Here is a 26,892-nt window from a genome sequence, read left to right as displayed (position 1 = left end):
TTTGTCCTCTTTTAGAATTTGCTTCAGTCAAAAACACACTCAATATACAAGCAGTTAGACTGGATTCGATTGCAGCTATATTTCAAAATCATAAAGAAACATTTACTCAATAAATACAGTTTTTGCCTATGTGCTTAGATGTGGTGGGGGTTCTTTTCTGAGCATATTTACAGTACACCATAAATAACTTTGAGAGATGGAGCACATTTCAGGCTTTAACAAAATGAAAAAAATCCAAACTTGTATAAATATAGGTTCATCTAAGGTCTGAGGAGGACATGAAGGAAAAATAATCCAAGAGAAAGCTTGAACCTTGTTGTACAAACATGCCCACATAACAATAATTGACACTTGCTTCAGGGATCTGTCATAATGAATGCAATTAAGCTGCCTTGCATGGCATTTTCAGTGGGTCAAATTGCATATTATGGTCTGTCGGTCTTCCTACAGTCACTCAGAAATGTTACCACACATATCAGGATGGAAATCAATATAATGTGTCCCATATCTTGTGTCAATTTTCTTCATGACACGAAAGTTTCTGATAAAGGAAATAAAAAAGAAAAAAGAATGCTGCAGAACATATATCAGGTCATTTTATTGTCTCGCCAATCAAATACTATATCAAAGATCCAAGCAGCAGACGTGTCACCCATAAAAATATGTCCAAAAATCCACATGGATCTCACTGTACAATCATATTCATCATGTACCCATGAGAGTGATCAATGTATCTGCCTTTCTTTACTGCATTTACTTCCCTGCAAGATACCGCAACTGCGAGAAAAGAAACATGTAGAGAATGGCTTTGCATATTAGTCTGTGAGCTTTCAAATGACATGTGTTTTATTTCAGGGCCAACCTGTTCTGTAAGTTTCATCTGTATCAGTGCAAAGTGCACCATACCCAACCCTGTCACTTCTCCTCATCCAAATGCATTGAAGAACAAGGAGACCCTTTTTACACAAACTCCATCTTTTATAGTGCAAAAGGTTACACACACTGGGATGAATGTTAAAGTACAACTCCAGCCATTATCTACCCAGCCCTGTTTTCCATCATACTGATTGATTTTTACCAAAGTATTGTTTGTTTATTAACACACTGTAATGAGACATTGGCAGGAAAAGAATGTACTGTGGGGTAGAATTTTGCAGTGCTATCCATTCTCTGTTTTAAACAGCTGTCTTATTAAAGATGTGGCATTATTGAGTGTTTTTCCATTCATAGGTTTTCATGTATATTTTGGAGACTGTCCTCTGAGGAGCAGCAGCATCAGTTGTTTCAGAAAGTGTCCCAAAACAACTTATGTTTACGTTCAAGTGACAAAGCCCTGTAGCAGCTGTAATAACGTTTAACAACAATTATGACGGAAACAAAGAAGGAAGTCATGTTAAATTACATGGTGGCAACGCAGTTGGGTTTGGGCATCAAAACTACTTGGTTAAGGTCAGAGAAAGATTGTGCTTACTGTAAAAATAACTACATTTGCTATGTAAAGGACATAAATACATTGTAAAGTAATGAACGTCAAGGACATAAGTATCTTCAGTTAAAAGAAGTCAGTGCTTTTAGTTTTACATGGGATGTGAACAACAGTATCCTGGGTAAAAGTCCTGTGTTTGTTTAACCAATCAACCACTCCAACCTTCCTCCCTACACAGACTTTCTTGCTCTGTACATATACAGTCGTAACATTAACCACTACCCATTGCTTGACATCACTGAACCAGGGAATTCTGGAGCCAGCGTGTGATTTTAACACATTACATGCAACTACCACTTAATGCGGTGTTATCAGGTCATGGTCATTTCACATACACTGTTAAAAGAAACTATTTATTTAAACTTAAAAAAAATTATGTCTGGGCTGCCTTAAAATTTTCAAGTTGACTCAATTTGAGAGGACAAGTTGAGGTAATTGTGTAATTATCCAACATGTCTTCTCAGATATAGTGAACTAAAAAAAAATTACGGCAGCATGGTCACAAATTGAAACAGTTTCTTTTTACAGTGTATATCTGTGAGACCAGGTTTACCAGGATTGTTCTCTAATCTTAACCACCTTCTTATTACTGTATTGTAACCATGACGATGAAGGTCCCTAACCCTAATCAAGAAGTTATTTGAATCCTAACCAGGAAGGTCCCCTAACTATAATGAAGTATTTATTGTAATCCAAACAATGATCTTTCCCAAACTCGATTTGGTTAGCACAGACAAATGATAATGACTGCCCTGTTGACTGGGGCATCAGGTTAGAAAATTCTTCCTTGTGTTGTTACTCAAGAGGACATGGACAAACAACACATTTTGTCCTTTAATGAGGAGGACTTGTTGATATTTTGAGTTTGTACATAAAAACATTAATATTGTGTTAAAAACGTTAATGATTAAACATTGATTGTTTTGCATCTTCACATCTTGGTGGATGGTGTCTTGATTCTTGTTGGGATTGAGGGGTAGGGTTAAGTGTTAGGGAATCATGGTCCTCCAAATGGGGGTTTTCAGAGGCAGACTCCAAACTGAGTATTATCAGAAATTATCTTAGTTTAATGCTGTTTCAATGTATTATGATCCTTTACTTTATAACAAGCAAAACAAAATAAATTGCTAGTATGCTAATATCTTGGTAGCTAACTAGCTAACGTTACATTGTTATTGCTGATTTATGCATGACAGTCCCACATTTTGACATATTTCCATGTTGCACCCCCCCCTTGTTGGCATGTGACACCTGTAATTTAACTGAAGTCCAGCAGCGATGTTGCTACACCGCTCCTCTAATATTAGTGCAGAATGGTGCCAGTTGTGGCTGATCGTTCCCTGGTAATGAAGCAGTGTTCTTTTTTATTTGATGATTTGTTTGATTGATTGATTGTTAGCATGAAACTTAAGTTGTGAACAAATTGTGAGCATCCTGACAACCACAAAAGGCGGCCTGTGGCCCATGCAGGAGAAATCACCACTGAAACTGGTCAGTATGATGGAAAAACAGGTTAACAGGATTAAGAATATCGATGGCTTAATGTTGTACCAATGTTGTAACCAGCTCAGGCTGTGTGACCGCAGTTCCACTGCGTGTGATCGATGACTGTTAGCTGCCATTACTGATAATGACAGAGGTGCCTTTATGTCCGGGGGTCTGTTCTGCCTGTATGCGGAGGTGAGGGGTCATATCGTAGTGGGTGGGGCCCGTGCTGGCTGAGGTGCAGTAGCCCCTAAGGCTCTCTGGGTCATAGAGGTGCTCCAGAGTGTAGCCTGTCAGGGAGTAGGCTTTATGCTTGTCCGAGTAGGGCCGTGGGTGAGTGTGGGAGGGGTAAAGGGCTGGCGCTGAGGTGGGGGAAGCCGAGCATGGACCCGGCCGACCAAATGGATGGTGCAATGGCAAAGAAAGGGGGGACAGGTCTGTTTGGAGGTAGTCTTTGGGCTTGTGAAGGCGTTCAGAACCTGGACTGCTGAGCCTGGACAGGGGGGCAGGACTAGGTGCAGGGCTGATTACATGACTCAAACCTCGACACACCACAGTCTGTATCGGCAGGGGCCCTTGAGGATACTCAGAAGTAAAGCATGGACCAGCACCCTTTGGCAGCCCATTGGCGGGCCCCAGTGGGGCATCTGGAGGGCCTTTACGCAGCTGAAGTCGACTTTCTTCTTCTTTGATCATCTGCTGCGTGGCTCGGATCAGTGTCTCAATCTTGCTGGGTTCCTGTGGGCTGCAGCGGTAGTGGTCAGCCTGGTATCGATCCCCTGAGTCACTGGCTGAGCCCCCATCTGGGGAGCTAACCACGCTGTCCTCTTCCCACTGGCCCCGGCCTGCAAAAGGATACAATGAAAACAGTCAGGGCAGAGGACACAAGACTCAATACTTTATTACCATTACAACATAGTTGATAGGGATCTGGTTTAGTGCGCACACAATAAAGTAGAAAAACCACCTCATGGTTATATGCCAGTGTGAACCAGTCTCGGTACAGTTGCAGTTTACATCTATTCTTTTCCAGACTCATATGTAGCAATGACACTTGGCAATGCTGCAAATATGAATTTTGCTTCAAAGAAGCTACAAATTCTAAAACATGGATGCTTCATACATATCTTCAACCCAGCAGCACAGAGGATCTATGTAATCAGCACAGTTTTAAGATGGACACAGGATTAGAGTCACCAATTCAGTATCTGACCAAATGTCTCCCCTTCTGATCCTGAGATACGATGTTGAGTAAAAAAGAGCGTTTTTACAGAGCATTATGATGTCACAGTGAAATTCAGCTTTGACCTTTTGCATATAAAATGTCATCATTTCATATTTTTATTCTATTAGACATTTGTGTGAAATAATATACTGTATATCATATTAATTCTTGAGTTATGGCCAAAAACATGTTTTGCAAAGGCTCTTGGCTTCGACAGGTTCCCCTGACTGTAATTCTGCATAGTGCTCTTGCATGAACAAATGAGAACATGCTAGTTACATGGCACAACAGCAGCACATAATGCATTAAGAGACTTAGTGTTGACAGTATTGACTGCCATGGATTGAGACAACACAACACTCAACAGCTTGTCTCTAATCTATCTATCAGGGGCTCTGGATACTGTGTAGGTGGCTGTTGGCTGGTTTAGTCTAAAACTACCAAGGCTTAACAGCTCATATTGTTCAGTCTTTACAGTGGACATGGCTCATGTTTGAGTCCCCACTCACCATGGTAGCTGTGGATGGCTGTGATATGTGGCACGCTGCTGTCACATCCCTCACGGTTCTCCAAGGAGCTCTTGCTCAACGGTAGGACGGACCGGGTGGTGCTCCACCACGCGTCTCTGCCAGGCGGAGGTGCTCCTAGAAAATAACGCCCCGCCTCACATCGACCTCGCTCACAACTTTGACCTTGACCATGTGCGTGGAGGTGTGTGTAACCGTCGCTGGTGGGGTGATGGTGCTCTTCAGACAAGCTGTAGCAGAGCTTGCGGGGATCAGTGGTGAACTGCCTGTACACGCAGGAGGCATCCAGGCCTTCACCGTGCTCCAGCAGCTGAGGGGAGGCTGAGTCAGTGAGAGGGCTGCTGCCCCAGGGACTGTCCTGGTCAGACTCTGAGCGCTCTGTCTGGAAACTAGGATACTGCAGTGAGACATTTGAGGAGAGAGACAAGAAGAGAGATTATGGAAAGCTTTCAAATGAGGTTGCATACCACTGAGAAGACACATGAATGCTCAGCTTAACAGTGACTGTGAATGGTCAGGAAGGAGGTGTGCTTGGACGGAAATGGGACACAGATGTGCCATGGGAATTTCAAAATAAAGGCATAACAATACGTAATGATGTTTCCACTTTGCACTGATTATATTAGATCGCTGATCACTAAACTGATATATCAATCCAGATTGATGTATTCCTACACCACTAATTACTACAATACAATACTTGTTTTAATATTAGCACTGTTGCTTCTTTTATTGGCTCCCCAGGCACAGCTAGTCATCCTATAAAAAAATAATTTGGGTCCAAGTATACTGGTTAGCTCTATTAAAGCTCTCAGGAACAATGCCAAGCTGTGTGGCAAACATGTCATTGTGTCCACAGTTGAAACTGCAGGTCACATGATACACTTGGGCTCAGAGATACCTTTTCCCATACATGACCATTACAAAAGAAACAGCTGTACAACAACTGAGCATCCCAAGCACCCTGAAACTAATTTGTTCAAGGTTCAAGGTTTCTTTACTGCAGAAACTGCAGAGAACAGTGCTCCTATCAACAGTTCCATCTGGGCGTCTTATAAATGTAAATGTTCCATTCACAGGGTCAAGCATTGTCGTCTTGTCTGCCTCCATCATGTGAAAAAGCCACTGTGACCTTCAATAATGCACTGGGTCAGAGGGCACCACAGAACGCAATTAATCACCATTAATTTTTTTTATCACTTTTTTTTCTGTGATTAATTAATTGAAAGTAATGCATTATTTTGACAGCTCTAGTTTTACAACATTAACCACATGTTATAACCACATGTCACATAAAGAAGCTACAGAATGCCCTGTCTGTTGCTATGAGATACCAGGGGCTTGACAAAGTATTTGATGATGAGAACAGGTTAGAATTGTCCTTTAAATAATCCATGATGGTGCCTCACCAAAGGAAACTCTGTATGCTCCCTTCAAATTAGCCAATACGAAAGTGTCATACCTCAATACTAAGTGCTACAATACAAAGTTTTTAACCTTCTACCAGAAAATGCCACCTAAATATGAAGTCTGAGTACACTGTTCATGTCAGTATCACATCATGTGTGTGGTTTGAAGCTAAATGACCATGCAGTAAGACATTAAATCCTCACCTGTGTGTATGGCGAGAGTCTAGCTTTGGTCTTGGGCCGTGATACTCTGCTCTTCGGAGTTCTGCAGTTCTCCGTAAGGCTGCTGGCGGTGCTGCTGCTGTAGGGGAAAGAGGCCTTGGACGTGGCCTGGTCCAGAGAAAGCTGAAGGCCTTTATACTCTGTCTCCCTAAAGACAAAAACATAAATTCCATGCGCTGCATTCACAGTAATATTGTTTATATTTTGCGTTTGCATGTCATAGATTTAATACGGTCTATAATTACACAAGCAGAGATCCCAGTCCCGTGGAAAGGCTGTTTATTAAAGAACACAAACAGCCTGTGTGTACCTGCATGTTTGGTTTTTCTCTAGGTGCAAAAACCCATTAACATCTGTTTAGCAATTAGAGCCTCATCACGGTGCTGAGAGGGCCACGCATGCGGAGAGATGTGTGTTTGTGTTTCTGCGTGTGAGTGAGTGTATGTGTATGGGTGTGTGTGTGTGTGTGTGTGTGTGTGTGTGTGTGTGTGTGTGTAAGAGGTGGGGGTGTGCTAAGAGGGCTGGAACGGCTGTTGGGATGCTTGTTTTACCAGAAGGATTGCAGCAAGGCCTTCAACAAACACTCTACAGAGGGAAAGCTGTCCAATCAAATACACTGGGAGATTAAAGGCTATGTCTGGCTAAATCAGGCCCATAGGAGAAGCTTGGATGTCTCACTACTGGGAAATGGGAATTGATTTCTCGCTAAAGTGTTCTACAGATCTCGCCATGGATGATGAATCGAGTTTGGGAACAGAAAACCTGGACAGGGTTTACTTGAGACAAACAGTGATCCATCATCCACGCACATCTCCCCTCTGTCTCAATCTCTCTCCACACAAACACAAATTCATACACACATGCAGACACACTTCATAGGATTTGCATCAGTTTCATTCGGAGAGTCAAAAAATACCACATTCATTAAGTACTGTCACTCTAACTATGATGCCCTTAAATTGCAGTGGTTATCTCTGTACGAATTATGTTGCTTTTAGGAAAATCACTTTGTGCAGTTTTAAGAGGAATACATGAGTGTAGACGCAAACAAATCTAAAAGTTTCTGTCTAAGTCTGTGACGTAAGAGGTCAACCAGAAAACATCCGATACTAACAAACTGAAATGGGGCATATTGCCATCTATTTTAGCGGAGTTGGACATACCTTAGTCAATAAATTAATTTGTCTCCTGTGATTGTGTGCTGGGACAAGGACAATAATCCAACTAAATGGCCTAGGTGAGCTATAACCGTTGCCCCACTTAACTGTGCATGTAAATGTACTGACTGCTCATCCCTCTCGTAGAGTTCCACACACTTGGAGAAACTATCATAATGCTGTTCTACACCTTACTCTTAGTCTTAATAAAGTAATTTAGTAGCCTCTTAAATTCACACTCAAAAAAGAGGACAAGGTGATGGTAATTGTTTTAGCTGCTAAAACCCAAAAATTTTAGCAGCCTGAGGAGGTAAAATTAACAAGTTTGTCACAAGAAAAGGGACAGGAGAAAAATCAAATCATGCTCTTCTTTCTAATCCTGTTAATTATCTCCGGATCCTTCAGATTTATTCTGTGATACCTTGAGGCCCCCCAACTCCCAGGTTTGGAGCCAGTGCTCTAAATGACTGTTAATATAAAGGCAACAAGTAGAGCCTTGTCCTTTTCTTATCTTGCTCATGTATACATACAGTGTTAAACTATGTAACAAAATGTAGATATATCAATGAAAGTGTTAGTATTTGGTACTGATGTTGTGTTCACTTAGACAAAGAAGGATGGAGTGCGTGCATAAGACAGCAGAGTGACAAGTTTGTGCCGAACCAGAATAGAAGGAGAAAGCACTGATAAAACAGACAGCGTAACTGTTGTGAGAGTCAGACAAGTAAAAAGTGGTTACGTGCTTTTGCTGCAGACATGCCTTTATTCAAACGATTGCTAAATCACTGTCAGGTTGTGGTAGCAGGGGCAGGTCCACAGACCCGGGACGGGGGTGTAGAGGTTATCAGAACTGAACACACAGTGGGAGTTCACATGCAGGTGAAGTGGCCTTATCAGCTGTGTTATCTGCGGCTGTATACACTAAAGCTACTGGGCAAACAAACTCTGCTCCTGACGACAACGCTCTACAAAAGCATACCTCCTACCCACATCCAACTGTCTGGCTTTAGTCCTGTGTATTACAGAAAAAAAGGAAGCACACTGCCTCATTTCCAACATCACTGTGCCTCAATCCTTACAGTACCTCAGAAAGATTTACAAAAGCAGAACAAGGAGGGAAATAAGGCTTCATTCCCTTCACAGCAAGCTGGAGCCCATAAACGCTCATCAACTTTACAGCCTATCAATTAAAAGGCCATAAACACAAAGCTGTTATGGATTTGATGTAGGAGGTAGAGGAAATGTGTGTCAAGCTGTTCTCTGCCTCTGAAGGCAGCCGGCCGAGCTGCTTAATGGAGGCTTTTATGGGCCTTATTCATTTACGCGCTCACTTGTACATCTGTGAAAAACGCACATCAGGGGTCATAAAATAATGGGATAATAGGCAAGTAAACGGTATCCCTCACTTACTAATAAGAGTGTGGCTCATGATCTGCCATGATTACAGTTTGATTCTGTTGGACAGAAATGAAAGCAGCAGTTTGTAAAGAAGGTTTTAGTGGCAACACAGTGCTGTTGGTCTGTTTGTGCAGGATAAAGGCCCAGCATACACAACCCCAGCCCAGTCAGATATGCTTCAGCGCCTGCCTCTGTTTATATACTCAGCCTGTCAGCCTTAGATTAACTCTACCAGGTGACTGACGCCACCGCAGGGAGGCCGCCACAGGTAACAGCCAACACATGAGCACATTTAGCAAACTTAGAAACTAAGGACTGAGACGTTCTGACATAACTGTCGCACAAGCGAGCAGACACACTGATAGAGCACGAATCTTGACAACCATCAAAGGTAGAAAGAGCTGGAAAGTTCTGCTTTTCCTCAAAGAAATCCTCATCACATTTCCTTTGTTTCTAAGTCAGCCCACAACAATAAAGACTAAAAAAACAGAATATGGCTTGACGAACTTTCTTCATTGCGAGATTCCGCAAACCAGGCTTCAACAAACACGTCATATTTCCAATTAACCTCCAGTTAATTGCTTCACAGCAACTGTTTGCGTAAATCTCCAGTACCAACACTCATTATCTTATCAAAGCAGAGGATGACAGTACAACAGAGATCTGAGCCAACCCTCTCTGCCCTGGAGCTGCCACACATTTCTGTCATTTCACAAAAAAAATCCAGCTGAGTAAAAGGGTCAGGTGTCCTCCCCTTCATTTATACCACTGCAACTCGATAACATTTTCATATAAAGAAATGTTCTGTATCTGTTTTCTGTATCAATAAGTAATATATGATAAGGATTCAACCTATAGAGAGTTTGTGTCAGAGGGCTTTACTTTTGTTTTCAGAGAGAATGCTCTAGAAATGTGTCTACAAGTTGCTGCTGGGTCAGAATGGCTGGATGATCAGTAGTGGGCGTTAGTAGTAAACATCCATCCATCCATCAATTCTCTGAACCACTCAGGGTACATCAGTCATCTTTAATTATATTAAATTTGGAGTCACACCCTGGACACGTTTCAGACATGTTTTTCCATCTGATGGAACAGATATCCATGCCAGCTGCCGTTGACATGCTGCCTTCGCTGTACTACTAAACAAGAGGCTAGCACTACGCAGAGGTTTTATTTGTAAAACTTTCCTCGAGCTGAGAACAGCAATTTAAAAAATCTGTGATGTCATCACAATGCACTGCACAATGCACACTCCACTTAATTTTTTTTTTGGAAACAGCTTGCACTGAAATCTTTTAGTTTAGTACAATACAGTAACATAAACATTTTGAGTACACCAGACCCAAAATAAATGTGTCACATGACCCTCATTTCAGATTCAGATAAACATTACTTTTTGTTGTTGTTTGAGCATTTAATGCTATGTCATACAAACATAAATACATCAAGTACTCATTGTACAATATGTATTTAAATTTCATTGAATTATAAATATATTGTTCTAAGCTTAGGTTTACTCAATTGCCAGAAAATTTCAAAGATATGTATGTGTACCAGGAGGTATTATTTATCTCATGATAGACATGATAGACACTCAAATATCCACACAGGTGGGAGGTCACTGACTCTGTATACAATTTAACTCATGGTGCGAAATGTCTTTTACCACAACATTAACTGTTACCCATTAGAACCATTGTGAAATACATTAACATGAGTGATTTAGAACAGATTTAAACAGTTTTCTTCGGCTCATGGCCTTAAACACATTGTCTCAAGGCATGCTGGGAGACTCCACCGATTTTGCCCAAACTAATTAGGTGAAATTGGCTTTATAAATTTTAATCAAATTAACTGAAAACAACAAAAAATGTTGACTTAACACAAAAAAGTTATGTCAAGCTCAGTTTTTGTGACAAGTGAGCATAAAGTTTTTATGTCATTTTGACAATCCGAGGCCTTTGTTTAAACTTTAATATTTCGTGTCATGGATGGATTCTGGTTTACAGTATGTAAAGTCTATGAGCTGAGTGGGAACTCATGGGTGGAGCCAACAGGGCTAACACTACTACATATACTCAGTGAGCTGCATACTGCAGAAATTCTTATTTGACTAGAAAGGCACCATCTTTGGGTCTAGTATCCAGTTCTTATAACACATCCATGGTCATATTCAAACAAATGACAGAGCCACTTGAGTGATACACAGCTAGTATGAGCAGCAGTATTTAGCATGGCGGACAGATGAAGCAACCTACAGTAACACCACAGTGATATGACATGAACATGACATCACTGTCTCAAGTAAACCTTGTGGATCTCTATTTGGCAATCACATTTATCAGCATAATGATCTTATGAAGATATTTAGGAACAGAGACAGATACTTACGTGAGAACATAGTTGACACTAACAATGCAGTGCGGTCGGGATGAGCGGCTGTTGTGTACGATGGTTGCATAACTCTGAACCCAGACCCAGCCACCATGCTTGGCCAAGAAACGGTAGTACTTAGTGGTGACCTGACCTTTCACCAGCACTGCAAGACCAAGAGATGGGAAAGAAATTACAGCAAATGATTACTGGGAGAAAAATACGAATTATAGCATATAATTAACAACATTAAAAAAGTATTTCACTGTTGGAAAGATGGCCTTTTCACAAAACTGGGCTGTCTATGCAGCAGAGACATGCAAATACTTTGAAATTGCTGCTACATGACCAATCAAAACAGAAAACGGCTGTGGCATTTAATTTTGCTCTATAGTAGAAAACCTACAACTACAAGATTACAAGACAATAAACGCTCCTGCTGGTGGGTGACATAATGCGAGTTGGTTTTGAGCAACTCATCTGAAAAAATTATCGTGGCTCAGCTGGTAACAAACAATCTTGTTTTAAGGAACATTACGGAAGGCTAAAATAACTTAAAATAACTTCTGAAGGCATTTGAGGCGAGATATAAGCAATGCAGTAACAGAATTTTGGTTTATATTTCATCAGCACTACTTAGTTTTACCGTTTGATCTCAGCCTTCATTTTCACATTACAGGAAACAGTATGGCACCCACTTCCTGTTCACAAATTCTTGTATTACAGCCAAACAGTGCACTAAAATATGTTTCTGAAGACATTTTAGGTTAGAAATCTGCAACACAGTAACATAATCTTGGTTTATTTTGATAAGTACTGCATTGTTTTACCATTTGATCAGAGTTTGGTCTAAATCTGCTTCTATACCCTTTGTGTTCATGATGGCAGTCATACGAAAATGCAGAGGTACAATTTGTCGTTTGAGCAACAGCCCCAGAGCCAGCATAGATAACTGGCAAATGAGTAGGGAGATCTGGGCGCTGGTTAGATGGAGGGAAGTTTATCACAGTTCATTGACACGTACTACCCATGTTGCTATGATACAAAACTGCTTAAACTATTGGCAAAGTATTCCTTTGACAAATCAAAATACAGCGGCAAATTGCAGCAAGAGGTGATAAATTATTAAAATCAGATAATTCTGAAATTAGAAAACTGTGGTAAGCATTTTTTTTTTTTTTTATTTTATCTTACGGCATTGTGAATAGTATAATATACATGAGCTGTTTTATATCAATGTATGGAATAACTATTGTCTAATTATTAAAAAATACCACAAAGTAATGTAACATAACACCAACGTGATGTGACACAACACAACATCACGTCACATATTATAGCAGCATAACATATGAAAACATAATACACTATAACATTGCATAGCCAGGTGTACTGTGTCTGCTCTGGAACAGTGTGTGTGTGTGTGTGTGTGTGTGTGTGTGTATAACGAGAGATTTTGTAGAAAGGTTAAACAAACCTAACTCACACAAGTGATGAGCACATCGCAGGTGGAAGGAGTCACAGCTGTGGACATGATGATACAGAGTCTTCTCGATTAGATCCTGAGGCTCGTAGCCTGTCAGCTCTGCAACCCTAAGCAACACACACACACACATTCACAGGGTTCATTGCGCCTTCCCATATTTACAAACACTCAAATACAAACTGCACGCACAAAATATGTATCATACAAATATGAGAAAGAGAGTCCTAACCCCACTGTTACATACTCATGCGCACAAACACGTATGCACAGAGTGCAGGCTGATACAGAACAGTGTGACACAGAACGTACCGCGAGTCAAGGAAGATGAGCTTCATGTCCAGGCTGGCTCTGAACATGAACATGTTGCTGTGCAGTTTGATCTCAGTGACAGCACTAGGTGGCAACGAGTGACCGACGGCCACCAGCCCCACGTTCTGATAGCAGCCGTCAAATGGAGACATGTCCAGGCTGTACTGACGGATCTTCAGGTAGCCGCTACAGTGGATTACCTAGGACAAGAGTTCACAGATGGATAGTGAAAGAATAAAAAATCAGTCCATACATGCTCCAGTTAATCTTTAGTCCTGTACTCTGTACTCTACTTGAGCATTAGTAAGGCTGCAAACTAACTTTACAGCTCTGTGAATGAACTCAGCCTTCTCCTCTAGTTGCAGCTGTGATAACTTTCCAAAGTTATAATAATCCAGTCTCTCAGTATTTTAGTTCTCATATATAGATTTATTACACAACTGCACAACCTGTTCACATTACATTTTATTCATTTTACTAATATTAGTAAAATGAAACTCATGGAAAAGACATAGAGACAGAGGTCACACCTGTACCAAACACACAATGCTACAGCGTTGTGTATGCAGATAATAACCTGCACCTTGTTTCGCGTTTCCTGTAATGTTAAAGGTCCAGTGTGTATGATTTAGAAGGACATATTGGCAAAAATGAAATATAATATTCATAACTATGTTTTTTTCATTAGTTCATAACCACCTAACCCTAAATAAAAGTCACTGTGTTTCTATTACCTTAGAATCAGCTGTTATATCTACATATGGAGCAGGTTGCAATATTTTTTTTTTTTTTGCATAGATGGCAAAGGCACGATCTGCCCTTCTCTGCCTCTGACTGGCTTAGGCATGACCCTGCCAGCCCTTGCTATTTTGCTCATCATTAAACTGTTATAATTTCTTTTCAATTCTTCATGTATAGGGTCAGAAATTATTACAGCTTTACGATTTCAAGCTAATGACAGCAGAACAGCAAGGGCTACGTGAGAAATGTCATCGTATGGCGTATGCCAAAGCCAATCAGAAGCAGAGTACGGCGGGTCATGCCTTTGCCATAGTAGGAAAAAAAATATATTGCAACCCGCTCCATATGTAGATATAACAGCTGAATCTAAGGTAATAGAAACACAGTGACTTTTATTTAGGGTTAGGTGGTAAGGTGGGTCCTTTCCCACAGAGTGGACCAAGTTGTTTCTACAGAAGCCCAGAGAACAAATCAAATCACAAACAAATCAAACAAAACAAAATCAAATGAAAACAAATCAAACACTGGCTCTAGATAGGGCCTTTCACATTTTTACGTCAGCCACCATAGTCTTCACACACGCTTGGCACACAGGAGAAGTTTCAATTCTGCAACCTCACTGCAAGATGCCAATAAATCCTACACACTAGACCTTTAACTTTCTTCCCAATTTCTTTCCAATGCACACTCTTTATGCATCAAGGTGAAAATTGCCATTGGAGAGGACGATCTGTTTATGAAAAACAGTTGTCCATATCGAAAAAAAAAAAAAAAAAGGAATTGGGAATGAGATAGGTGTGCAAGTGTTTTGTCATCTTTATGAAAGTGGGAAATTTGGAAAATGGAACATGTATTCAGATTATGTATCTGCTATAGTTAACAAAAAATTTCAACTCATGGACCACCTACTTGCTTGTTACTGACCTAACAACTATATTCCACAGTCGTTATCAGCAGTTAAACTTTTGAGCCAACATGGAAGAGATTTCCTAAAAATGCTCCAATAAATGTAAAGTTTGAAGATCTACTGTTCCATGACAAGTGAGCAAATTCCATCTGTTACTGAAGATCAAGAAAAAATCAAGCAAATAAGTGGACCTAGAAGTGTTTGGCATCCTTTGTTTCCAAGAAGAACAGGGATCATATTGATCTCCTATAGTGTCCATAAACCTTGACAACCTTATCCATCCAACACTTTTATCCAGAGCAGCATGCTATGGATATTATGGTCTCCGTCTCCCTTAATGACTTTGGTGACCCCTGACCTTTCATGTAGTGCTGCCATTAGGGCAAAATTTACAGTCTTATAGACCAATTCACCGGTAACTTCATAGTAGAAAACCCTGTATCACGTGCATATAATGAAACGATGCTGAGTGAGTGCACCCTCATTCAGTTAGTTTTTAGGCACCTAAAAAAATTAGTTGAAGTGTATGCTATGTTTAGAATATTTTCACTGCTTCCCCTTGCCTTCAGACAGTCCTTTCCAATGGGGAACTGAAACCATTTTCACAAAGCTGCCAGACTCCATTGACAGTCACACAGACACAGAGTCACTGGTCAACTGTTGCCTTGATTGGTTAGTGTGTAAGGTAAAGAGGAGAAAATATTCCAAATATAGCATATACTTGAACTGATATTGATTTTTTTAGGTGGCTAAAATATGTTTTGCAACATGACAAAATTTAAACTTTGCACACAAGCTAGCACGTTATCCAATAAGCAAATGGGCATTAAATTTGCTTTGTTTTGAAGTGATTAAGATGATTTTATTATTATTATTATTATTATTTTTTGGGCTTTTTGCCTTTAATATACAGGACAGTGTGAAATGGGGAGACAGAAAGAGAGTGAGGGATGACACGCAGCAAAGGGTTGCAAGCCGGAGTCAAACTCACGACCGGTGCAGCGAGGCATCACCTCTATACATGGCGCCGGCACTATCCACTAAGCTACCGACGCCCCGAAGTGATTAATATGATTTGACATTTACCAGAACATGTCATTTGTCATCCTCCAATTTGTCAGGCAAGAGTAACAACAAAATAAAGACAGTTGTGTTCACACCAGTTTAGCAGCACAGTCTTACCTTGTAGCCTCCACAGGTAAGCCCAGCATTTCTTTTAGCGAGGACACATTTCATTCTCAGAAAGAAGGAGCGTTCCATTTCATATTCTGCAGTGAATTAAAAAATATGCAAAAAAAACAACAACAAGTTATTTATGCTGTATGATGAGTCCATGTCATATATAGCTCAGCATGCCTAGGTTGTCAATTACCATGAACAAAGTGTGAATGGTAAGGCTGGTGTGCTGTTAGGACGGCTGTCATTTCATCATGGTCTGCTGGATGAATGTATTCATAAATGCTGTTTCCCGTCAACTCTACCTGTTGAAACGAACATTCATCTCAGACACATAACACATCAGGACCAACATACCAGAGGAGGTCAAGGATAGTTTGTCAAACCAACCTGCGACAGGCCCAAGTGCACTGATGCTGTTTCTGATATGTACATTATTTTCCCATCTGGAGCAACCACAAAAATGAAGCCGTCTAATGTCTGAAAGAAATGATAAAAAGAGAGCTGTTATATTAGATATCACCACAAGGCCAAAGCTAATTTGCCTTTTAATGAAATCAGTATTATAGTTTTGAGTCCATTTCCTAGACAACATGTTTACAACATAGTGTCTTATTATTATTATTATCATTCAACTGTACTGTAATAACTCTGCAGAGCTGCTATCACAGCAGACAGGCGGACTGCTGTAACACCATGACAAAATAATCATCTGAGGAAAGGCATGAAAAAACAGAGATAACACTGACATTTAAAGGAACATTTGAATTAAACACCATCACCAGTTCATACTAATACAGTCTAACACAACAGCCCTGCGATAAATCCTACCCGTTAACTTTTTTACTAGGTATTAGACTGAATTTGTTTTAGCTAGCTGTACTTCCCCAAAAACCAGCAAGTGAGAGGCAGCAGGGTCATAAATATAAACAGTACAGGCAGTGCAATTGCACCGGGGCCCATAGGACAGGGGGCAGTAGAGCGGGCAGGCCCTCCAGCAATGTGTTGGCTGGAGAACAGGATCTTATAACTCATTCAGATTGCCACCTCAGTAATAGCTACGCCAATGTTCAAAGAAGAGCTCATGTTAAATTAAAAAAAGTGGTGCTAACTGCTATATATGCCACCATAAATGCAAAACCCATCTCCATCATGGTTTCTTTTTTTTCTCAGTAGCCATCTATTCTACAATAATTTACTTTACATAAACTATGAAACCGCAAATAAAACTATACAAAATATTTAATTGAATAAATACTTTATACATTATTTAATATTATTTTATTTGGTATTTTTGTCATATTTGCACTGGGTAATATGTAGGTTGATCATACGCTACTGAGTGGAAGGCTATATCATTATAAGCATTTGTGATATTAACTGATAACAATAATAATAATATTGATTATTTAACAAGCAGCACATTTCCATTGCTGCTAGCTTGTAGCTGTAGCCCCCTCTGGCTACTTTGTAGCTACTTGTCATTAAAATAGGCGTCAGTTACACTGGGGACATGTCCCCAACACTTTTTGAAATGGACGATTTTATGCCCATCACTTTTTAAAAGCATAATTTGTTGAAAATAATCTGAAAAAATATCTTTCTTGACCAGAAATGCTAACTAACAAATTGGAACGCTTTCAAAAAGGTTAATTTGCACAATAACATACAATGAAATGTGAGGTCAATATAAAAGAAACAAAGGTGCATTGTTAAAAAGATTAATGTAAGCTTAGCAAAAATACCCCCCAGCCTACTAATTCTAAAATGACTCAAAAAAAATGCATGCGCCAATGATCTGTAACTTGAACTATTTCTTGACACAGCTTTTTTGTCCAAGTTTTCCATTTCCTCACTCTGCGAACATGACAACACATATGAGCTAAAGTCCAGGATGTGAATAGCTGCCACATGCACATTTCAAGAGGTTACCTCCCCAAATAAAAGAGTACTGAAGGGTAGATCTGCTCAGATTTGTGCTGACTCATGAGGTATGACATGAAATGAGAAAAGCTGATCTACATGAGAACAAAAGCAATACAGAATCCTGAGAGCCTTACTGCATTATATTGCAATATATTTCTAATTGTCACCTGCTGCCTGAATTTTGGGTTCTCCTCTCCATAAATACAGATATTTCACCATAAATTGGTGCATAAGAAATCACCAAAATGCAGGACATGAAATGTTTGATGCTCCAAAATTTCCTGGGGGATGACCCCTTGACCCTCCACTTCGAATGTGTCCTCCCAAAACAAGACCTATGCCTTAGCCTAGGCTATGCCCTTTTGATGTGCTGTTTTTCCTGCCCCGCTGTAATCATCTACTCTGACCTCATACTGATCCCTCCATTAAATTGCCTAAAATCGCATTAAAGACCATTTAAAAAAGAGCCCTCATGTCCACAACAATTTTCAACACAAAGTGATGCCCTTGATCTTTACGCTGTAGTCCTCTCTGGCCAGCACATAGATCTGTTTGTCAAACCAGTAGACCTACATTTTAAGCCAGCCTGTTGCCCCATATGACAATTCTGTAGACCTGTTTGAAAGCTTGTAGCCCCGTGGTCTGTAACTCTGACAATCCTGTAGACCAGAGCTAGCCAGCCTGTGGTTCTCTGTGGCCAGCCTGTAGCCCTGCAGCCCTGCAGCCCTGCTCCATTGTGTTGCTGCTGATGTGAGAGGGGCTGCAGGACAGACTGAGGCTCTGTGCGTGACCATGAATGCGTTCAGCTCATTTCACTCTTAAAGCACAAGAATGAAGGCAGCAGGAGGCAGACGGTACTAAACCACACACACACACACACACACACACACACACACACACACACACACACACACACATTCTACCTATGGCTGAACAATAATAATAAAAATAATAATAACAATGGGAGAATTTTGTACAGAGCTAAGCTTTACTTTTTTATTCCTTCATCATAATGAACATTTTAATGGCCTTTTAAGAGACCCTGTGACATCTCCGTCACTTGAAAACCCCAAAGCCCTCCATTTTTTTCAGCTACTCTTAGAATGTAAGAACTCTTTACCACTGTAGTACAATAAGTACCTGTAAGAGATGCGAGCCTAGCTCCTGGCTGACTCCATCCAGAGAAGTGCTGCGGCTCACATGACCCCAGGACTCCCCCAGGCCTGGTAAACAAATCACACACACACAAATGAAAAATATAATTACAAGAATCAAAATGTAATATTTTACAATGAAAGCAGAGGGGGGATAATACTGGCAACCTGGTAAACCTGGTAACCCTAACTGATGAGGCTTTCATTCCAGCAAATGTGAAAACAAATAATAATATCTATAAACTGATTTTACAGACTAACAGAGTAAAGGCAATTTAATTCCTTTAATGTTCAGTACACAATTACTAAATATGCTTTCAATGTATAGCCTGTCAACACATTTAACTACATCATATTATCAAAACACAATGACAACACCAGGAATATAGAGATTGATGTGAGTTTTTACTGAAATATAAACCTACATGCTGTATATATACTGCTTAAAGACATGCAGTCATCCATATACTTCAATATTTATTTCTTTGCATTAATGGTATGATTACAACTTAAAGAGAAACTCGATTTGTATTTTTTTTGTCGTTACGTGCTTTACATGTATATTTAACACATATATATTTTTTCACATCTTGTTTAGTCCCTGCTTTTATTTGTCCAGCTTCCTTGTCCTTGTTCTAAGCTGTTGTATTTGTTTCTGTGTAGCTACACTGAGAGCAATGCAAAGAACAAAAGACAAAACAAACAAAACAACGGAGTCATATTCGTTGTGTGTGTACATAATTGGCCAATAAAGCTGATTTTGATTCTAAATAAACGGCTACTGTTCACAATGTGGGTGAAACTGTGTCTGCAGGGGGAAATGTGGCTAAATTAAAGGGCCCGCTGGTTTACAAATACTAGTAAGGCTCGTTTAACTGCAGCAATGACCATTACAAGTCTAAAATCAACCTAGTGCAAATCAGTGTGTTGAGTTTACGGTCTGCAGCCTGCAGCCCTACAAAACACCAACCCTAAAATAAGACTCGGATGTTTATCGAATCAGCGCAAATGCTGCAGCGTGGAAATATATTGATAAAGCCTTCACAACTGTCGTAAAGAGAGCATGTCAGATGGTGTGAGGCGCAGAGCCACGGCGGTCAGAGCAAACAGGAGTCCGTGCAGGAGCGATCTCCATTCACATGCAAATCCCGCTCTGCAGAATAAACAGGCGGCGTGTGAGGATCACAGCGACCCGCCGCCTCCCCGCTTCATATGGAGCTAATATGGACTGCAAGATCGCATCAAAAGACACTATCAAATTAACCCCAAAACACCCACAAGTGGCAAGAAATCACTGGCTTCCACTTCAAAAAGAGAAAAGAAGTATAAAGACCGAGTCTGTAACGCCGCTGTAAGAACACAATTTAGTCATTTAATTTAGACTCCTTTAGTTAGAGAAGTGATTTTATCTTCTGGCTCTAAATGTTGTTGCTCCCATACACGACTCAATTAGCTAGTCTTCACACAAGTCCTGTAGGCCCTCATTAATAATAATAGGCTAATTATACTACTACTACTACTAGTAATAATAATAATAATAATTATAATTATAATCATTATAGTAACTATAATTGTTGTTATAGCCTATAAAACTGTAGGAGGGCTGTGCTTTTGTTGGAACGAGAAAAAACGAGTCAAACCTTCTGATCACCATTAAAAAACTGATATAATAATGAGTAATAATCACTGACGAGTTGTTGTCCAGCTATTTGACCGGTTAAAAACATCCTAAACTTTAAGACAATGAAAGGAATGATGTTAGGGCTGCAGGAAGCTGCAAATAACGCAGTTCGTAAAAAAAAAAAGCGAGCAGCAATAGATTATATAGGATGATGGAAATGCACATTTGGAGCCCACAGAGGGAAACTCGTACTTCACAGTAGCACGGTGTTTCTAAAGATCTACTGGGGCATGAGCTTTACAACTATGCGGTGATATTATGTCCACAGACACTAATTATTATAGAGGCTCATCAAAAAAAGATAGGGTTTAGAGTTTGGCCGAGGGCAGCAGGCCTGGTGTGGAGAATTCAGATCAAACAAGTGTGGATACTGGGCTCATCTGTGTGGTATATCTGTGCAGGACTGCTGCACTTGACCCGCTGCAGGTAACGAACGGAGCACTTGTGAACCTGAACTGAACACAGTGCTCGTCTGCTGATGCAGGAAGGGTAGGAGTTTCATTGTGAACTTGGTTTAAAGACACAGAGTTAATGAAAAGGTCTGAAGTCAGTAGCCTTCCATTCCATATTTAATTTTCATCCAACTTATTGCATCATTATTAAAAACACAAAAACAAACAAAAAACCCAGAAGATGTTATGCACTTATTATTTTCTATTATTAGCTATATTTCAGTCCAGACGTGGGACTTAGGCTGATTTAACCACTTAATTACCAACGAGCCTAACTCTAATTTGATACAATAGTATTATTGTTATTATTATAATTATTATTATTGTTATTATTATTATTATTAGTAGTAGTAGTAGTAGTAGTAGTAGTAGTAGTATTAGAGCAGCGATTCCCAGACTTTTTGCTTGTTTGCCCTAAAAAGGTGACGTCTACACGTGAGCCCGCACATTATGGTCATAGGTGCGAGCTGTGAGCAGTTAGCCAATCTGAAGGACAGAGGCCTGAAAGTATCCAGTGTCTTACAAGAACAAAAAACAACTGCAAAAATAGGAGCAAACAAAAAAACAATCAAACAAACAAACACAAACTTAATTTTGTGTAATTATTTCTCCCTCATTTTTCTTCATCATCATCTATCGTCATCTATCCCTCCGGTCCAGACTGGACCCTGGGGGTGATTTTAGTCTGTAGACAAATTAATCTAAATCGAAATAAATCCATTGGGAAGACACATTTTAAATAACTAACTAATAAATAAACTAACAACTACAACTACTAACAAAACTAACAAATTTCGTTGCCTAAACCGATCAGGCAGTGAGAGCATGATTTGTTGTTGCACAGTTTATAATTCAGCACCATCACGCTGAAATCAGTCCGGTCAGATCAGCAGCAGTCTTATTACACTAATCTCAATGACTAAAACGTCACTGTGTTTCGTGAACACATTATGACACATATTCTATAATAAAAAAATATTATTATTATTATCATAATAATAATGTTTGGAGTCTTAAACATGTTACTGAGGGCACCAGCAGCTCATTCGTATATATTGAAACAAAGTCTTTTGCCAGTCACAGTGACTGTGGCGATTTTTAAGTGTTGAGAACACTCAGCCAATCAAAACTGAGCAAAAAAGCTCCGTGTGGCGTAATAAAGCAGCTCTGTTGCCCATGTCGATATCTCATTTACAACTGAGGCCACATAGCGCATATTCCGAGAAAAAACCCGCCGCATACAATAGTCCCAACTTTAAACCAACGGGACAAGAAGTCCATCTGCGGAGGAACAGTGTGAGGAACAGTGTGAGGTGCGGCTAAAACACTGAGGTTTTTTATTTTATTTTTATATTTCTTAACAGTATAACACACTGTCATCCTGATCCTTATAACACTGCTTGTATTGTGTTGTGACTTTATGTTTATGATGTTTTCATCCACTGTAGCCTATAAATGAACAACATAAGACTGGAGCTATATTAGTCGCAGTAAACATGATGTCAGTGGTCGTTTGATTTAGCAAATAAACAGTACATATGATAAAGGGTGATTTTTATCTTCCCTCTCTGATTCCATCTCTTTCACGGCTCAAGATATTTGTGGTGTGGGGTGTCGAAATTTAACCCAGAGTGGACAACATAGTTGAGGTCAAAGGTCACTTAGTGACCAATCTGAGTGTCATAAATAATCCCCCCCACAAACACCCCACAGAAAACAAGTAGTCCTTTTGTACACTCCAAATTAAGACCACTTTTAGCTTTTCTTCTCCCCACTTATGTAAAACCCCTCCAGCCCTCTCAGATGGGCTTCTTCACGACCAAATCATCACATGTGGCTCCTGGTAAAGTGTGTGTGTGTGTGTGTGTCTGTGTGGTGGGGAGGGGGTTCTTGAAGTAAAAAGGTGTGAGAAGCCTGAGTGAAGAGGTCCGACCTTTAAAACAGCAGAGGTGATTTAATGGGGAAAACACAATACGGCCTGTTAAGGACAGAGGAGTACAAACCCTGCAGCCTGCATGAGTGAGATTGTCCCTTAAATTATTCAGAGAGCTTCTCTCGCATGCTTACGTTGCCATACATGTGAAACAGCACAGTATGACAGCCAGACATCTTCCAGTCATGCAGGCAATGCAGAATGGAGGCAACTGGTGTTACTGAGAGCTGAGCCACACAGTCCCTGAGAGGAGATATCACTGTTATTCATGCAAAACAGTCAAGTGCTCTACGTTGCCTTACTGAGCTTTGGAATCTTTTTACAATATAATAGATTTTGGAGTGACAAAGATGCAACAGAGTCGTATGTCACAATATCCTGACTGAAAGAAATCTGACTCTGTGGCCTCCATCTTTTTCATCATTCCAATTAATCCTGATTCTACTCTAAATATGTCGAGCTCATGCTGCTGTTTTTTTGGAATCATGTGGTTCAATAATAAGACGTTTCTTTTAACAACCCTACATTTTGCTTTATTCAGTATATTTATAAGAATTTGCAGTATTTGTCTCATTCTCACTTTAAGTTAAGCACAAATAATAACAGTTGATTTCAAGCTGACCCGTATCTACCTGCCTGAGTTCCTTATGCATAAAAGCACATGTAACATTTACATTTGGTTCAAGCACTTTTCTTATCTCATAGCTGATGTTTTACTTAATTAATTTTAGTCATTTAGCTGAAATTCACAGTGATAAGGCTAAACTACTTTGCAACCTGGATTGTTGGAATGAATTTCAGCTGGTGCACTAACATGAATGGATTACATCCAGATCATCTATCTCGCTTCTGTCCTCTGCCCTTTTACCTCTAATTTGACAGTGATTGCACAGTATTAGAAAATAAATCCTGCAGATCTGTTAATGATGGGTCTTATTCAGTCCAAGTCTCCCGTCACAGCAGGATTTAGCTGCTTGGCACTCTGAGTGTAAAAACACAGATCTTAGCAGCGTCCTTGTTTCCTTTGTGTTTTCTTTGTCACTCCACCTTCCCTCCACCACAGCTTGCTTTACTGTTACAAGGAGCTCCATATGTTGGGGGATCACACGTGCAGATCATACTAATATCCGCGGCTCTGCAGCAGTCACGCAGGATGGAGCCTCATCACAACTAATCTGCTGGCAGGGGCCGCCAGGGGCCCTGGAGAGAAACCACAGCCCTGCCGGCTGGGGACACGGACAGACGGACTGAGGGACACAGGAGACTTCAGCTGCTCACTCAATACACTCATTTACTCAGGGAGGATAAACTGCGGAGAATAGCCTATCGGGATACTTTATTCTGTTTCAGTATCACCGCGATAAGACGGGTCTGATTGATACTGCAGGGAAAGATGGTCTAATAGTGCGCGATCAGGACAATTAAAATAGGCTACACCAAAGTAATGTGCTGAAGCTTTAAAAAAAAATCTATTCTAAATCTATTATGAAAAATGTGCACACGAGTCTATATTTTCTCCACTTATAATCGCCTATAGGCTACACATTTCCTTGGGAGTAACGCTCAAACATTTGACAATGTATGAAGTGGACGATGAGAACAAAATAAAAAATCAGCTTATTGGCATGTCATGTTTGCATGGAGAGTTTATACAACGAATTTATATATTTATTTTATTAACTTACTATTATTATTTTCTAAGTGTGTCAGTCAGATATCTGAAACGAGGACAATATAACTTTTCATTCCGGAAAAAAAATTAAAACACAGTAAATTACATTTACTTAGCAAAGAGGACGACCAAAAAATAAACACTTATGCAAAAGTAATACGAAAATAATTAATAATAGCTTAATAAAAAATACGCGCAGCCTATGCCACAGCACCAATCAGGTAAAATATACTACTGGTACTATAGCCTATCCCACGAACAGGGTAACAGTAGCCTAATGGTAATAATAAAAATACCAACCGAAATAAAAAGAAGATGAATGCCATAGGAGCTTATTTTCTTATATATAACCATCATTATTATTATAATATTATAATCATTACTAATAATAATTATTATTATTATTTTCTTATGTGTAATTATATGTATAATTATAGCTACAATATAATTGTTTAACTTTTATAATTATCATTATCTAGTTGTTATACTGTTAAATTACTTTAATTGTTGCTACATATCAATTTTTTTATTTTTTTATTTTTGTATTATTTCATCCACACTATTTAAACACAGCCCTCTTACCTTCAGGAAAGACTATTCTCATTTTCAGGTAGCTTGTTGTGAGCCGGATGATTGAGGCTTTATCCAGCTGGGAGGTGATGGCGGACGGCAGTGGCAAGAGTTTAGCTAGTTCATAAAATTCACTATTTTCCTTTTCCCGTCGAGTCCGGGCGGCATTTTTAGATTTCTCCTTCATGTTGTTGTATCTGTTTCACCGACTACTCTTCCGCTCTCAGTCCCGCTGCGGTCACTCGGTGTCCAGGTGTCTCATAGCACAGGAATGGAGCTGCGACGTCTCCGCACATCAAAGTCAGATCTCTCCCTCCGCTCGGCCTAAAATCCACAGCTGCTGGTGAGTCAACACATTCCCATATTTCCAGGTGTTCCAACGTTGGCGACGAGCGGGAAGCGGCTAATTCCTGGATTTCTGAGGTTTGTAGTTTCGCTTTGGTCAGCCCATTGGAGGGCTCACCGCACACTTGGACCCATCGTAACCTTACCTGATGTTCAAATGCACTGTGACACCGGTGGGGACATGCGGCCCTGTGGGATGAAACATGTGGAGGGTAGACTTTATTGGTACCGACATTTGAGGTGACGCATCATTTGTGTCTGTCTATAAACAGCACGCTGAAACTAAAATGACACTTGTTTGAATCTTTCTACAGAAATGCAGTGGCTGTATTTTTAAATTCACTTTTAACTACACATCTATAGGTGCTTGTTCGCTCACCTCGGCGCAGATACGGAGTACAGTTGGCTAAATGGACGCCTGTTGGGCTTGAAAGTGTCCCGGCAGAATCTCCAAAAAACCCAGCATTCGCATATCTTCCATCCTATGTGATGTTATGGATAGCGGCGCATCCAGAGCCTCCTCAGTGCTGCAGGCTCGAAGACCCACCCACTGCAGGCAACTCTGCTCCCATTGGACGATTGGATACCCTGTTGGCTTACCTATTGGCTACACCTCGTGATGATGCGCTCCAAGGGGAACGGGGATTGGCTGGTGAAAATGTTCACCTCTGCCACAAACTGGATTGAAAAATCCCCCAGAGTTCGTTCACTCTCTTCTGGGAGAAAACAGTATGCAGGTCTTCTTTTAAAATAATGTTATTTTAAAGGTTTATTGGCTATCAACAAAAATACATATTAGTAAAGATTGTTTTACAGCCATTTAGCAATCTGAGGGATTCTCTTTCATTCGGCAGCACACATTGACTTACATAACATGATGTGGCGATGGTTAGCCTACTGCTGCAGAGCTTCCTCATATTTTAGTGAGAGTTTGGCACATTAAGTGTAAATTGTAGGCTATTCATGTGGAAGCAGAGGCACCTTTAACCTGTGCAAAAAATAGAAAATGCCGAGCATAGTTAAACATGGTGTGTTTAGTATTGCTGGTGTTACTGTTTTATTTTATGTAGCCTATTTATGGCCCATATGACACATAGGCTACACTTAGCTGTACGTCCTCTGCATCTGAAATAAAGCACAAATTGTTTTCAAACGTGTTGTTAATGAAAAGTCTGATAGATTTATCCTATGTAACTAATCATTTGTTCGTTGTAGGGACTGTTCGTTACTTATGGGGGGCGGGGGTGTGTGTGCAAAA

The 26,892-nt window shown here is 40.1% G+C and overlaps 1 protein-coding gene across 3 annotated transcripts; it reads right to left on the bottom strand.

Moving 5' to 3' along the window:
- On the bottom strand, positions 1–26,130 carry sim1a (SIM bHLH transcription factor 1a). 3 transcript variants are annotated; one of them, XM_050047712.1, is made up of 12 exons: positions 26,014–26,130; positions 25,302–25,823; positions 18,968–19,050; positions 16,292–16,381; positions 16,098–16,206; positions 15,908–15,993; positions 13,078–13,277; positions 12,760–12,875; positions 11,301–11,448; positions 6,337–6,502; positions 4,706–5,120; positions 1–3,816 (listed from the first exon to the last, which is right to left on the bottom strand). In XM_050047712.1, the coding sequence occupies exons 2-12, from the start codon at positions 25,474–25,476 to the stop codon at positions 3,098–3,100; spliced, it is 2,307 nt and encodes a 768-aa protein (XP_049903669.1). In that variant the 5' UTR covers positions 25,477–25,823; positions 26,014–26,130; the 3' UTR covers positions 1–3,097. The 3 variants fall into 3 exon arrangements, with proteins under 3 accessions (XP_049903669.1, XP_049903668.1, XP_049903671.1); XM_050047711.1 differs by lacking the exon at positions 26,014–26,130 and having other exon boundaries at positions 25,302–26,000; XM_050047714.1 differs by lacking the exon at positions 26,014–26,130 and having other exon boundaries at positions 12,769–12,875; positions 25,302–26,000.
- Positions 26,131–26,892: the final 762 nt, after the last annotated feature.

The sequence above is a fragment of the Epinephelus moara genome, chromosome 6 (assembly GCF_006386435.1).
Source record: "Epinephelus moara isolate mb chromosome 6, YSFRI_EMoa_1.0, whole genome shotgun sequence".
NCBI lineage: Eukaryota > Metazoa > Chordata > Actinopteri > Perciformes > Serranidae > Epinephelus > Epinephelus moara.
The sequence above is the reverse complement of the archived record's forward strand: the minus strand, read 5'-3'. Positions and strand labels throughout refer to the sequence as shown.

Bases quoted from the DNA above. Each gene is read 5' to 3' on its own strand.
- sim1a (XM_050047712.1), bottom strand. From the start codon at position 25,476: ATGAAGGAGAAATCTAAAAATGCCGCCCGGACTCGACGGGAAAAGGAA. The intron at 13,278-15,907 runs GTAAGACTGTGC...CTCTTGTCCTAG, and splicing joins TTACCTGTGGAGGCTACAAG to GTAATCCACTGTAGCGGCTA. The intron at 11,449-12,759 runs GTTTGTTTAACC...TTGGTCTTGCAG, and splicing joins TCATCACTTGTGTGAGTTAG to TGCTGGTGAAAGGTCAGGTC.